Genomic DNA, 13,975 nt, shown 5'->3' on the forward strand with positions numbered 1-13,975 from the left:
GTATCTTCAGAAACCTGACCGACTTTCAAGATTTGTCTCTAAGCTGTTCAGTAACATCTGTGTTTGGAAAAAAAAGTAAATTTTCTCCATTATTATTTTCCTCTACAGATCTCCTTTTTCTCTTTTAATTTGTGCTTTTCTCCTCTCTTTACATAAATAAGAAACCCCACCTTCTTTACTCCGCGTTTGTTTCCATCATAACCCCGTCACCATGAACGGAGCTCAGAAAGCGACGGCGGCAGCAGAGATGACTTCCAGTGCTGACAGAATGGTTGGAATGGATCACGCTGAAGTACGCTATTTCACTAGGTATGATTAGCAATGGTATCTTCACACTGTTAATTGTCTAAATGCTAATGTATATCTCTTAGCTATGATCATCATGGTAATCCTGTCCCTGACCTTAAGCACTACATGATTTTGTAGGAATTGAAAATGCTAATCAGTTCAAATTTACTAGGAATTCATGAGGAGATGCTTGTACGTGTTTCTCGCCTCGTCTTTAATTTAGGGCAGCATTACTGACGAGTTTGCTCCTTTTTAGAAAGACGAGGTTCGAACCCGCTCATACCGCGACGCTATCTACCAGAACAGACATATCTTTAAGGACAAGGTTGTCCTTGATGTCGGCTGCGGCACTGGTATCCTCAGCATGTAGGTTGTCCTACGTATTTCTCTCAAGGCTGTCGGCTAACAGTTGCTTTTCTCCTAAGGTTTGCCGTCCGCGCTGGAGCTAAACACGTCATTGGTGTTGATATGTCCTCCATCATTGAGAAGGCCCGTCAAATTGTAGAAATTAACGGGATGAGCAACAAGATCACTCTTCTCCAGGGTAAAATGGAGGAGGTTGTTCTGCCATTCCCAAAGGTTGATATAATCATCTCAGAGTGGATGGGATACTTCTTGCTCTATGAGAGCATGCTGGATACCGTCCTCTATGCTCGTGATAATTATCTCGTTCCGGGTGGAAAGATTTTCCCTGATAAAGCCACCATGTACCTGGCTGGAATCGAAGATGGCGAGTATAAGGATGAGAAAATCGGCTGTAAGTGACTCTGGTTTTATATACAAACGGAAAGAGACGCTAACCGTTTGATAGTTTGGGACAATGTGTATGGTTTCGACTATTCGCCGATGAAAGAAATTGCGCTGGCCGAACCACTTGTCGACACCGTTGAGCTGAAGGCTCTTGTAACGGATCCTTGTCCCATCATAACCTTTGATTTATACACCGTTACTCCGGCGGATTTGGCTTTTAAGGTCCCTTTCAATCTCACTGCAAAGAGAAATGACTTCATTCATGCTCTCATTGCTTGGTTTGACATTGACTTCACAGCATGCCATAAGCAAATTCGATTCTCGACTGGCCCACATGCGAAGTACACTCACTGGAAACAGACCGTTTTCTACATTAACGAAGTTATTACTATCGAAGAGAACGAGTGCGTGACCGGTTACCTTAGCAACCGACCGAATGACAAAAATAAGCGTGATCTTGATATCCAGATCTCGTACAGATTTGAGACACCAGATGAAAATCGCTATACGCAGGGTTCTTGTGAATATAAGATGTAAGCCTGTTTATACCGTCTATGGAGTGTACCTCTGGGAATCGCTGCTAATTCCAACCACAGGTGCTAAACATCTTACGTACATATGTCTGTAAATGGCTTTTTGCATATCCTCCGCGCGTCATCAAGATGTCCCTTTTATTCGATGCTATTCTCCTATCCATGGTAGCTTGCATGGGTAGGGCGCGCAATTTTTGCATTATGTGGCTTTTAATTAAAACCCCAAAAAAAGGCGTTGGGTGTATGTGGTATGGATACGAAACGATGGTCAAGGATAGGATTTCACAGCTCCTCGATTTGCAATAGATACCCTCGAGTCGATGCTTAATCTAACCAATTCATTGCTTATAATTCTTAAGGTCAACTCTCAAAGTTTGTAGGATTCCATCTTACCAATCATCACGTCGGACAATCGTGGCTCCGTAACAGCGCACTTCAAGGCATCGTTTGTGAATAAAGCCTTCCCCGAAGAGCGTCAGAAATAGCCGGTGGTAAAGGATACGTCCTTAACAATGGCCAAGCTGTCTCCCGAGCTCCTTTGGCCGAAAAATGTTTCCAGACCCTTTGTACCCAAGCCAGTCGGCCAGTGCCTCGGCATGAACGCCAAAACGCTATACCGAGCCCCGCAAGCTCGCCGGACAGAGCTCCAGGATATTAAAAGAGCTCTCGCAGTCCAGAGGACAACTCCCGCAGATTCACAATTCACAATTGCTCTCAATGTGGAAAATATTTTGACTCGATTTCACGTTTTTTCGAATCTTCCCAAATAATCCTCCCATCATGAGCGGACCAGGAGCCGGACATCAGTTTCCTTCTCGGGATGTCAGCTGGCTGAAACGAGATGTTCTTCTCTTCGCAAACAGCATCGGCTGCACGGCTGATGAGCTACATTTCTTATACGTTCGTCCATCCAGACAGAAATAATGATTTGGCTTGCCTACATGGCTGACAAACTACCTGCAGGAGTTCGACCCCAAATTCACAATGATCCCGACTTATCCTATTATCCTCCGTATGCAGACTCTCTTCTTCGAATCAGTGGACACATGGCATTGACCAATATATCGTGTAGCATTCAAGCATACCGATCAAGAAATCGTGGACTTCCACGGAGCCAAGTCCCAGCAGGTGATTCCCGGTGTCCCCAAGTTTGATAACCACCGTGTTCTCGATGGACAGCGGAAGATGGTTTTCCACAAGCCGCTCCCTGTTACCAGCGAGGGTTGCAAGTTTGAACTTCGATCCAAAGTCGTTGGCGTTTACGACAAGGGCAAGGCGGGTTCTGTTGTAGAGACCCAGCAGGATATCGTGGATAAGGAGACTGGGGAAGTTTATACCTCCGCTATTGGAAGTGGTTTCTATGTTGGCCAGGGCAATTGGGGAGGACCAAAAGGTGAGAATGTCCTCGCGAAGTGCTATCTTAAACGCTATTGCTAACGGATTACAGGCCCGGCGACCATTAACTATCCTCCTCCAAAGGGCCAGAAGCCAGATGTTACTTATGAGTTCCAGACGACCGCCCTTACCGCGTTGCTCTATCGGTACGTCTAGGGAAGTTCTCCGATAAAAACCCACAGAAAACTGACCAATTCTGCAGCTTGAACGGCGACTATAACCCTCTCCATGCCGATCCTGAGGTGGGAAAAAAGTTGGGATTCGGTGGCATCATTATTCACGGCCTGTTTAGCTGGAACATGGCCGCTCATGCCATTCTCCAGAACCTCGGCGGCAGTGACCCTCAAAATCTGAAGGAATTCCAGGCCCGATTTGCATCACCCGTGCGTCCTGGTGATAAGCTCACCACGGAGATGTGGAGAACTGGTAAAAGCGAGAACGGTTTCGAAGAAGTGATCTTTCAAACGAAGAACCAAGATGGGAAGGTCGTTCTCGGAAATGGTCGTGCCTTGGTGAAGGTTGTCGGATCGAAGAGCAAGCTCTAAATGTCTCCAGTCTCACTGGTATATCTTAATCGGTATCTCCTGTAGTTATACAAGCCTGATGACTATTTATGCCTTGATTTTATATTCCTTTACATTAGGTTAATTAATAGGATCCCTGTCTCTATACGAGTTATCGGCGACGATATCCTACTTCAGCCCGAGTTCCAAAAGGCGGGGCGATTACAAACTCCGGGACTACGACTCCATATAGCGGGTAGATAACCATCCCTACAGGTGGAGCCTGGATTTCGCATACAATTGTTTAGTCCCTCCAGGAGCTCCAGCCTTGTGCTTCCCATGCCAAAATGCAGACTGTACAGTTGGCTTGCTGGGATTCGGAGATTCCGCATAACCGGTTTTTGCGACTTTGCGTTTTCTTCCTGTTTCTCTTTTTGATTTTCGAATGTTTATATCACAAGTTGCTTCTACTCGACATCACTATCATTGATTTCCATGCTCTTATCCACGTTTGTTTATTCTATCTGCAAGGAGTCATGCAAGTTGCTTCGCCAATATGAGCAGCAAGACCGAGGACAAGGCAGACAACAGTTCAGCAACAAAGGAGCCCTGGCACATGTTTCTTTTCAAAGAATATCCTCGGTGAGAATGGCACAGTTGAGCATGCTTTGGGCTTCTCATCCAAGCGTTGCTCCTCTCAAATGATAACGCAGCGCGAGCCGCCCACCGAATTGACACCTAGTACTAGGATAAAACTTGGATACAGGGCCACCTTTCCATCAATTCCAGTGGTCCTCAAGTTCCTCTGTAAGCCGATAATAGATATGGTACGGCTGCTACCCTACGATGTTCTTAGGTAGGATAGATCGGTGCAATTGATGCTGAGAGATTTCTAATCATTTTTTTTTTCTCTCTTTTTTTTTTTTTTTTTTTGCTGATTCCACGATAGGCATTGCGGCGGCGGGTGGGAATGGATACCTTGTCATCAAGGTCTCGGGTAAATAGGAATGGGGATGTGGAGAACGGTTAGAACGCCTGGAAATTAGCTGATTGTTAGTAGCTTGGTCAGATGTAGGGATATAAAGCATCTGAATGAGTAGCCTAGAAATGTCTAGTTTAGAAATTAGTACATGGTTTCAAGATCCGAGTAATTGACAAAGAGCCACTTAATGATCAGATACAACAAGCGACACTGACCACATCCAATATACCAATTCCCACTGCGAGTAGTTGCATCACTGCTTCATTTTTCTCTCTCACCCCCTCAAAAAGGGATTTCTTAGTGGATCCTAGTATTAGCTCCTCAATATGACAAGTTTTCCCCTGCGTTCACGTTACATGTTGTTGAAGAAATACGTTGATTATGTGAAAGAAGGATAGCAATGAGCATGCTTCAGATCAAGGTGACGGCTTAGCGCGTGCTGAGCCACGTTTCTAATGGACAACTCAGGCTCGGTATTCGGGCAGCTGATACGGCCACTGTGCTTCGAGCGGACGCTCTCCCATCATTGAGCAAACGTGAAGACTCTTCCTCGTCGGCCTAGTTGGGTGCAGTAAACTAGTGCTCCGCCAGTACCGTTCCTATTAGTACTCCGTATAGGGGTTGCAATTGTATCTGTAACTAACCAGTCAGAATGGATGGTATGAACTAATTGCTCGAGTTGATCCAGTGGTCCGCGGATACGCATGGCGGTCGTTCTCTGTTAACGTGAAAAGGTGACATGAGCGGTGATTTGGCGTTGAACTATCTCTGGCAAGCGATTAGGCGCACAGAAGGCGGATCTCAAGGCCCTAGTCCGCCGACGCAGGCTAGTTATAGGAATAGTCTCCAATATAAGCTGGGTCCCGGTGAGATGGTGTACCATACTCTCCAGGGATCCGGCTACTGACGTGAGGAACTTCCTGCGGACTCTCGGGTTCGGGGATTGCCAGATCTGGCTAGCCCACAGCGGCGAGGACAAACCATCACATCACGCCTGAGCACTGCCAGAAGAGAGACACATCAAATACTGTTCTTCGAGAGCAGTTCATGATGTTGTTTTCAAGACGTGTAGCGAGGAGGGCCACATAGTGAATGCCCGCATAGACGGCCAAGCCGAAAATTTTACCCGAGTATGGCGACGGGAGCATCGATGTGCGAATCGCATGGAGGGAGCACCTTTGTTATACAAGACAACACGAGCGCACATTTAACAAGTCTTCCGCGGGACTTGCTCGGCATTTTCGCTCTCATCTTCATCCTCCTACCAATGGACGTTGGCAACCGGGCAGGGCTTCTCTCTGGCATCTTGTAGGTGGTGCCATTGTAGATATCCACCGCATCCTCCCGCATGTGGCTGCTGCGGGCCCCGTCTTGGCGCCGTCTTGGAGCATCTTTTTTTTCTCGCAAATCTTCCTCCTATCAGTCACGCTGAAGACCCAGTGTACTATTTTTTTTCTTTTCTCGCAATTAACGCATCCAGAATTCCCTCTGTTCTCTTCCCCATCAATGTACCCTGGGTTTTCAGCACAATGTCAACGGTTTTTCGGAGATTTGCGATGAATCTCGCTAAGGCCGTACTTCTGGCACTTAAAGCATAATCTCATCTTGGGACAACGGATCGTGGAACTTGCAGGAGAAAATTCTTTGGGCCCGTATTACCAGTCCATTTGTTATCGCACCTCTACCACAGTAGATAGTATTTTTCCGTCCTAGATCCCTCTTCAATCACCGTGGGTATACGTTCTCTGGCCTAGGGTTTGTCCCAGCATATCACGTCCATCTCCTTGATGTTTGATGCCTTTGGTTTTGGTGCACGCTATGCACTACAATCACATAAAAAAAGTGCCACCACAGCTGCTTTGTCGCCCGTAGCGGTCAACCACGCTTGTTTATAGCTGATGGTTCTCTGTGCGTCGATGTCGTTCACATGGCATTCTGCAGCTTGCAACACCGGGTCCGTTCTGTTGGGTGGGCTCATTGCGAGACTAGCCTGTATGGGTTAACCAGCGCATCCGGGAAGATCTTGGCACACGACAGCCCGGCCGGAGACGAGGGGGTTCACCGGCTGTTTGCTGCAACTCCCGAACAGCGGAGTTGGCTTTTGGGGAACCTATATATATTTACTTGCGCCTCTCCTCCCGGTCGTGTGAATTGCTCTTGCACCCAGCTAGACAAACCTGATCAAATTAATAGTACTCATTTCGAAAACGCTCTCAACATAACGGCAAAGTAGTAATCTACTCATTCAGTTGCTGGTGTTCCGATGTATATAGGCGTCATGCTAAAGCCAGTACTCCGTAATATTGGCTGCGCAACAATGCGTTTCCAAGCATTCAGATCCTTCAGCGTTGCTTGCCGAGCGATGACTGCCCAGTACGCACTCGTCTTCGCTTTGCAATTGGATACCCATACTGAATATGGAATATCTCTACGGAGTACAGGGAATCGATCACTCCTCGATCTCCGAATGGCGCCCCGGATCTACCTCCGAGTTCTCAACAACATCCCACGAAAGATGTTAGTATTATGTGCCCTTCATAACTGGAGAGACTAACCGGTTAGATTCCTCCTCTAGCACCCAATCTGTGGAAGGAAGCTAAAAAAAGTTTCGCCGAATCCATCCCCATCGCCATGGGGGACCTGGGAACGACCTATTGGTAGGAATCCGAAAAGCGCTGTCGCATTCGCGCACCACACTCGCCCATTCGTCCCCTATTTAGAGTGGATGACTTGGTATTAATCTTATATCCTAGGGCACCGTTCTGGCTGAGGTTCGCAGTCACGCCCCGTTTGTGAGAGACGGAATCACTTAGTAGTCAACCAGGGAAAATTGTCGCTGTGTCAAATGCATCCATCCTGAGACTAAACAACGACTAGTTGACACACACTCGGTTTTACTTCCCATTCAGTGGGCTGTGCGTGGTTGGGTTATACTGATGACTAGTTAGATTCCTTTCGATATTCGCCCCGCAAGCTTTCGACTCGTGGAGGGGCAACATCTTGAGATCCAATGTAGGGTCCCCTACCCCTCTATGTCAGTACAGACTAACTTTGGAACCAGGGCCTGATGGACATTCTAGTACATATACATGGCCATGGCTTCAGCTTCACTGCCAACATAAGCCTGGTGCCGGCCCTACGTTTAGGTTAGCAGTCTTTATGCCTCTTTGGCTATTCTAGGAGTTAATATCCTACTAGGCCCTTTGAACATGCCTCCGGGTCTCTTTCTCAACTTCCAAAAGTGGACTACGATAGGATCATGAAATCAGAAGATGGTGTGAAGGCCTGGACTCAGAAAATTGTTCGTTGATACCAGACTATGTCTAAGAACAAATTCTCCGTCTAACAACTGCTAGCATCAATACGGTTTCTGTTTTGTCAAGGGTTGCCCGGTAGACCCCGAGGCCACGAAGAAACTACTGGAGCGAATCGCTTTCATCAGACCGACGCACTATGGTAGGATCCTCCCGGTATCTACATTCAGGTATATGAAGTGCTAATTAATAAAGGCGGTTTCTGGGACTTTACTTCGGATTTGGCGATGAAGGACATGGCCTACACAACACAAGGTCTTGGTGTCCATACTGATAATGCGTACTTCACGGACCCTTCTGGACTTCAGATGTTCCACCTCCTCTCCCACACAGACGGCGATGGGGGTGAATCAACGTTAGTAGACGGATTTGAAGCTGCTCGCACCTTGTGGTCAGAAAACCCGGATGCATACGCAGTGCTATCGAATCCAATTTTCAGCCATCATGCCAGTGGCAATGAGCATGTCCACATTATGCCTGCTAAAACACACGAAACTTTCTCGCATAGGCAGCCTACAGGCGAGCTGTACCAGATTCGGTGGAACGACGAAGACCGTGGTGCAAATTTTACAGGCTCACAAGATAGTTTACTCGCCTGGTATGTTGCAGCACGGGAATGGTCCCAGATGCTGAAGCGACCTAAGCTCTTGCTCAAGTTTAAGCTAGAGCCGGGAATGCCGCTAAGTATGTGCATTATGTCCCCTGGTTTCGACCAAGATAGGGTTACTGAACTAGTATGCTTTTTAGTATTCGACAACTGGCGGATGCTTCATGGCCGGACTGCTTTCACAGGAGCTAGGAGAATGTGTGGTGGGTATAGTGAGTGGTTCCCTCTAACCTTCTTCCACCCATTTTCAGAGCAATCAGCAGCTGATGCGCATCAACTTCTACTCAGTTAACCGAGACGATTTCATCTCTCGCTATGAACTGCTCAATAAAGGCCGATCGGCGCTCCTGGATCGCATTTAGACGGATTTCGGGCCCCTGATTGCAGTGGCTGCGGGTTTGACCCATAGATGTACATACATACATACATATTATATGTCGGCATTGACTACGGAGTACCTATACCTCTATATGCTGTAGAAGCTTGTATAAACGAGCTGCATCTCTTTCTCTCATACCACACTCTCTCTGCCCCCTTAGTTCGCTTCTTTTCCTTTCCTTTTCTTTTTTTAATATTTTTCCCTCTGTCATTTCGTAATAGTCTGGAGCCTGCAAGGATAGGCAGCGGTGCCGCGAAACGCCTAAGGTCACATGACCGGCAGCTCCGCTTACGTGATCCAGCGCTGGCAGCTGCGAGCTGGACGAACAAGCTGCCTTGCAACGACAACCAGAACCCATAACGCTCGATCGACGACCTCTTGCTACGCTTCTCTGCTCCATATCCCTTTCCGACATACCTATCCTCTATCCTAAGCTTTCTTTTGTGCTATACATTCACTCACCTGTCATTCCACTTCCATAACTCAGCTCCGCCACCATGTCTACGCTCGAAGAGCTCGAAGATCTTGAGCGCGAAGATAAGGATAAGAGAAAGGAGCAAGAGGAACGTGATGGACAGAAATCCGACAAGGATGGGGACGCAGAAATGAAAGATGCGGATCAAAAGAAAGAGGAAGACGACCTGCTAGATGAGGAGATCCTACGGTCAAGCACGCGAGATATCATAAACCGACGGAAGTTGCTGGACAATGATATGCGCATTATGAAGAGCGAGTATCAACGATTGATGCACGAGCAGAACACCATGAAGGAGAAGATAAAGGACAATCTGGACAAAATTGAGAATAATCGGTACGACACCTATTTTAACTGCCCATTACCTGCATGACTGACGTGTGATACCACTTTGTTTTAAGGCAATTACCATACCTAGTCGGGAATGTCGTTGAGCTTCTAGATCTTGACGTCGAGAAGGAAGCAGTTGAAGAAGGTGCCAATATAGACCTGGACGCAACTCGTGTTGGCAAATCAGCCGTCATTAAGACATCCACTCGCCAAACAATCTTCCTCCCTCTTATTGGCCTCGTTGACCATGAAAAGCTCAAACCTGGTGACTTGATAGGGGTGAATAAGGACTCCTACCTTGTCCTGGACACGCTTCCAGCAGAATACGATAGCCGAGTAAAAGCGATGGAAGTTGATGAGAAACCAACAGAGCAATATACCGACGTTGGTGGGCTCAACAAGCAGATTGAGGAATTAGTGGAAGCTATAGTTTGGCCGATGAGAGAGGCTGAACGGTTCAAGAAAATCGGGATCAAAGCTCCGAAAGGTTTGAATCCTTTTGTTTCTGGTTAATCATTATGTACTAATTAATCGCCATCTCTTCAGGTGCGCTCATGTATGGCCCGCCCGGTACTGGTAAGACTCTTCTTGCCAGAGCTTGTGCTGCCCAGACAGACGCTACATTCCTGAAACTCGCTGGTCCCCAACTCGTCCAAATGTTTATTGGTGACGGCGCTAAGCTCGTCCGTGACTGCTTTGCTCTTGCCAAAGAGAAAGCACCCGCTATCATCTTCATTGACGAGCTCGACGCCGTCGGCACGAAACGTTTTGATTCTGAAAAGTCTGGTGATCGCGAAGTTCAACGTACGATGTTGGAACTCCTCAATCAGCTTGACGGTTTCGCTTCCGATGATCGGATCAAGGTTCTTGCCGCCACCAATCGTGTTGACGTCCTCGATCCGGCTTTGCTCCGTTCCGGTCGTTTAGATCGGAAGATCGAGTTCCCTCTTCCCAACGAGGAAGCTCGTGCACAGATTTTGAAAATTCACTCTCGCAAGATGACGGTGGACGACGGTGTTAACTGGGCGGAGTTGGCACGGAGCACAGACGAATTTGGCGGTGCGCAACTGAAGGCAGTCTGCGTGGAAGCCGGTATGATTGCGTTACGAAAGGGTATGAGTAAAGTAGGCCACGAGCATTATGTGGATGCCATCGCAGAGGTCCAAGCGAAGAAGAAGGATACCAATGTCGGCATTTATGTTTGAAAAGCTCCCCGTGTGCCCTCAGCCTAATATCATGTTTTCTTTCCGCCACTTTTTCTACTTCTCCCACAAAGATGTATCTGTAGTGAGCATGTAGAATGTGATCCAATACATTGGATAATTTACGCTCTTGGACTCTTTGGAAATTGATTCAGAACACCGTACATCAAATTTCTCGGAATAGAATGTTAGAAAAGGCTACATCGAAAGATGTATGCTATTAGAAATAAATTGTAAACATTATACGGTAATGGATGTCCATGTGTATATAGCCTCCCTCGTTTACCATCCACATCCAGCTAAACACCAATTACAAATAGCGAGCGACGTCGGGGTGATATTAATGAGTCGCCATTTTAACAAACCAACAAGGGGAAAACGAAGGGGGGAAAAAAAGGCAGTCATTTTATCTCCGGGGTCTTTATATGCACAGCATAAATAAAGAGAAGGAAATGAAGGAGTAAAATTCGTTAAAATAAATGTCGCAACTCAAGTAGCTTTGTCGTTGAAGTTCCGCTTCCCATTCTCTCCCTTTCGATATGCATCCACCATTCTTTGCCCAGCCTATGGCCCTGATTCCATGATCCGTTACATGTATCTCTCACCCACAGGGGCTGCTCACCTGGGGCTGGACCCAAGGGAGAGAGGGGAGGAATTGGAGAAGTGGGTGTCCGTGGCGAAGGGAGAGAACCAGCAGTGCTACTTGCACCAGCGGTACGAATTGTGAAACGAGAGGATGTTGGTGATGGAGAAGGGATGTCGTCAGTCAAGCTGGAGTTCGTGCCGGCACGGACGACCGAGAGAGAAGGGGACAAGGGAGTGTAGTAGGACCATGTTTGATTGGCTGTGAGGATATGTTTCCAGCTTAATAAACCACCATCGGCGTCGGAGCCGGGAATGTCTGGTTTGAGGGTGAAGCGCGGGGTTGTAGCAGCTATTTTATTATAGACTGAGTTGTATACTCGGCCCATGCAGGTTGGGATGGTGAACTCGTGGACTTTGATAGCAGAAGAAGGGGAGGGTCGTTTGGGTGGGGATGGCTTCTTTTTCTTCTCCTTGATAGACTCCAGGATATTATCAATGTCATCAATTTCGCTTTCCGAACTGGAATCAGAGAATGCTGGCATGGGTGCCAGTATCTGGTTTGCAGAATGATCTGTGACCACGACCTTAATGCCCTGGTCGACCTCTCTCGCCGCAATGTCTATCAGGGTTTGTGCACGTATCCGGGATGAAGTAAGGTTATTGCCGCCAGGCATTGCCAGAGGACGCTTCGAAAGCGTACCTTGGGAGCTCCTCGGGAGACTATACCGATCTGAAAGGAGCATTATCTGGCCGTTTCGAGTAGGGCGGCAGACAGATTGTAATGCTCCAAGAGGATCGATATCGCTCGGGGCACGAAGAGTCTTGAGAGACGGAAAGCCGGCATGTAGGATACTCTGGGAAAGGTGGAAATTAGGAGTATTCGGGGCTTTTTGTGGCCTCCTCAGTTGCTGGGGATCCAACTGGTTCAGAGCGTCCGCATTTGGGCTAGCAAGATCCCAGTGAAGTTGCTTCAAGCTTGACGAGGCGAGAAGCGGCTGGAATACCATATGGCCTCCAGGAAGCGTTGGGGCCGTAGCTTGTTGCACAATGGCAAACCGCTGCAAGTTTCTCAACGACGCAAAGATCTTAGAAATCACTAGCAACGAAGTGATGTTCTGCTCTATTAGTGTCAACGACTGCAACCCTCTTGCTTCCTGCCTCGATATATATCGCGACAATCCATTTTCCGTCACACCAGAGAGGGACTCAAGGCGCAAGGAAATAAGTGGCGGCAAAAACAGCAGTGTTCGATCCGTGAAATCATTAGCATTCAGGCATGAAACAGATAAATGACGCAGAGCTGGGAGAAAATTTAACATTCGTAAAACAATCCCGTGCTCTAAGATCCCAGTTGAATCCAGTGAGTGCAACATTAACGTTTCCAGATTGCTCCAGAAGGTATGGAAGCTCAGGAACTGGTAGGCTTGGCCTTGATCCAGCAGTTTGGGCGACTGTTGCATGGCTCGCTCACTGACGGCCGCATTTTCTCCGATAATCCAAGCATGCTCTCTAAGCTTCTTCCGAGTCGACAATGCATGAGTCAGGCGATCAAATTCGTGTGTATATGGGAGTGTTATTCCCAAAAGACGTTCGAGGTTTGGACAGACCATGACAACCGACGCAACTAAATCAACGTATTCTTGCAAACCAGCATGATACTTCCCGGTTGATATTAAGAGGTCGAGCTCTGGCACTCGAAGCTCAAGGACAGCGTTTGCTAGCAGCTTTCTCTCGCGTAACGTTCGTCGAAGCAATTTCAATCGACTGCCCCTTTTCCACCTATACCTCTTCAATTGACCAGGTGCATCGGCACCATGGATATGAATTTTTTGATACCTGAACAAATAAGCATATGATCATAGCGCTACTAAAATCGTTCGATTGATACTTACAGTTTGAGCCTCACTGCCCTCTCCCATGCTCTGCTCGTCAAGCTGAGGGAATATAAGTCCCTCACAAAGCAAGTTATGCATCCTTCCCCGTGATTATGCAACAACTGTAACTGAAGGACAATGCATTCGTACACCTCCTGAGGCAAATGCTTTGGGAAGGTAGGCGCCGGGGTGTCTGGAAACGCTGGGTTCCGCCCCACTGATCGAAAGGGGAAGTGAGGGGCTGTAGGAGAGTAGATATTCGGGGCGTTTGAATTGGAGTAATGGTGATTCATATACGAAAAAGAAGATGATCGTGGGGACGGAGGCACCACTACTCGTGGATGGGCGGGAGAAGGGGATTGACGATGCGGTGAGCCATCTCGATAGGACGGTGGAGGAGGAGATCTGCTGTATGACATTCGCGGCGATTCAGGTGGTCTTCTTGCAACAACACTCATCCTTTTTTCGTAAAAAGACACACGAAGATGAGGAGCAAATTCGGCTGTGAAGTCAACCAGAAAGGGTCTCCTGAGCTCTACGAGACAGATATGCGAAGCAGGCGGAGAGGAGTTGATAAACTCTGCATCACACGGTCCTTTTGCTGAACAAGGGGGAGCGGTTTGTTCGCTGCAGCCAGTCACGGTAGCCGGCAAGCACTGACGATCAAGCTCCACTCGATAAAGCTGATCAATTCGCGCCAGTTAGCTTCCTATCGCGGAGGGGATGGGGCAAAGCCAGATGTTGGGTCTGACAGAGAA

General features: G+C 47.7%; 6 protein-coding genes across 6 annotated transcripts; 5 read left to right on the top strand and 1 right to left on the bottom strand.

Annotated features, from left to right (window-relative positions):
- The first annotated feature begins 99 nt into the window (after positions 1-99).
- On the top strand, positions 100-1,911 carry RMT1_1 (type I protein arginine N-methyltransferase Rmt1). Its single transcript, XM_003068643.2, has 7 exons — positions 100-309; positions 372-385; positions 461-480; positions 545-654; positions 714-1,045; positions 1,100-1,571; positions 1,635-1,911. Exons 1-7 carry the CDS (start codon positions 212-214, stop codon positions 1,639-1,641), a joined length of 1,053 nt encoding a protein of 350 aa, XP_003068689.1. The 5' UTR covers positions 100-211; the 3' UTR covers positions 1,642-1,911.
- A 164-nt stretch (positions 1,912-2,075) lies between these two features.
- D8B26_003069 (uncharacterized protein) lies at positions 2,076-3,576 on the top strand. The gene is made up of 5 exons (XM_003068642.2): positions 2,076-2,471; positions 2,535-2,583; positions 2,644-2,964; positions 3,019-3,112; positions 3,169-3,576. Exons 1-5 carry the CDS (start codon positions 2,352-2,354, stop codon positions 3,509-3,511), a joined length of 927 nt encoding a protein of 308 aa, XP_003068688.2. The 5' UTR covers positions 2,076-2,351; the 3' UTR covers positions 3,512-3,576.
- A 3,138-nt stretch (positions 3,577-6,714) lies between these two features.
- D8B26_003070 (uncharacterized protein) lies at positions 6,715-7,399 on the top strand (the record flags this gene model as incomplete). Its single annotated transcript, XM_003068641.2, has 5 exons — positions 6,715-6,824; positions 6,893-6,968; positions 7,014-7,108; positions 7,205-7,222; positions 7,276-7,399. 5 exons carry the CDS (start codon positions 6,715-6,717, stop codon positions 7,397-7,399), a joined length of 423 nt encoding a protein of 140 aa, XP_003068687.2.
- Positions 7,400-7,710: 311 nt separating this feature from the next.
- D8B26_003071 (uncharacterized protein) lies at positions 7,711-8,734 on the top strand (the record flags this gene model as incomplete). The annotated part of the gene is made up of 5 exons (XM_066124032.1): positions 7,711-7,752; positions 7,808-7,907; positions 7,961-8,449; positions 8,513-8,584; positions 8,661-8,734. The coding sequence occupies 5 exons, from the start codon at positions 7,711-7,713 to the stop codon at positions 8,732-8,734; spliced, it is 777 nt and encodes a 258-aa protein (XP_065980107.1).
- A 363-nt stretch (positions 8,735-9,097) lies between these two features.
- On the top strand, positions 9,098-10,886 carry RPT5 (26S proteasome regulatory subunit 6A). Its single transcript, XM_003068640.2, has 3 exons — positions 9,098-9,562; positions 9,628-10,043; positions 10,103-10,886. Exons 1-3 carry the CDS (start codon positions 9,249-9,251, stop codon positions 10,759-10,761), a joined length of 1,389 nt encoding a protein of 462 aa, XP_003068686.1. The 5' UTR covers positions 9,098-9,248; the 3' UTR covers positions 10,762-10,886.
- A 342-nt stretch (positions 10,887-11,228) lies between these two features.
- On the bottom strand, positions 11,229-13,675 carry D8B26_003073 (uncharacterized protein; the record flags this gene model as incomplete). Its single annotated transcript, XM_003068639.2, has 2 exons — positions 11,229-13,179; positions 13,236-13,675. The coding sequence occupies 2 exons, from the start codon at positions 13,673-13,675 to the stop codon at positions 11,229-11,231; spliced, it is 2,391 nt and encodes a 796-aa protein (XP_003068685.2).
- Between the last annotated feature and the right edge of the window lie 300 nt (positions 13,676-13,975).

This window comes from Coccidioides posadasii, chromosome 2, assembly GCF_018416015.2.
Source record: "Coccidioides posadasii str. Silveira chromosome 2, complete sequence".
NCBI classification, from domain to species: Eukaryota; Fungi; Ascomycota; class Eurotiomycetes; order Onygenales; family Onygenaceae; genus Coccidioides; species Coccidioides posadasii.

Excerpts from the sequence above, each read along its gene's own strand:
- RMT1_1 (XM_003068643.2), top strand. The coding sequence starts at position 212 with ATGAACGGAGCTCAGAAAGCGACGGCGGCAGCAGAGATGACTTCCAGT. Across the intron at positions 481-544 it reads GAATTCATGAGGAGATGCTT|AAAGACGAGGTTCGAACCCG; the intron begins GTACGTGTTTCT and ends GCTCCTTTTTAG. Across the intron at positions 655-713 it reads GGCACTGGTATCCTCAGCAT|GTTTGCCGTCCGCGCTGGAG; the intron begins GTAGGTTGTCCT and ends TTTTCTCCTAAG.
- D8B26_003069 (XM_003068642.2), top strand. The coding sequence starts at position 2,352 with ATGAGCGGACCAGGAGCCGGACATCAGTTTCCTTCTCGGGATGTCAGC. Across the intron at positions 2,472-2,534 it reads ATGAGCTACATTTCTTATAC|GAGTTCGACCCCAAATTCAC; the intron begins GTTCGTCCATCC and ends AACTACCTGCAG. Across the intron at positions 2,965-3,018 it reads CAATTGGGGAGGACCAAAAG|GCCCGGCGACCATTAACTAT; the intron begins GTGAGAATGTCC and ends AACGGATTACAG.
- RPT5 (XM_003068640.2), top strand. The coding sequence starts at position 9,249 with ATGTCTACGCTCGAAGAGCTCGAAGATCTTGAGCGCGAAGATAAGGAT. Across the intron at positions 9,563-9,627 it reads GACAAAATTGAGAATAATCG|GCAATTACCATACCTAGTCG; the intron begins GTACGACACCTA and ends CTTTGTTTTAAG. Across the intron at positions 10,044-10,102 it reads CGGGATCAAAGCTCCGAAAG|GTGCGCTCATGTATGGCCCG; the intron begins GTTTGAATCCTT and ends CCATCTCTTCAG.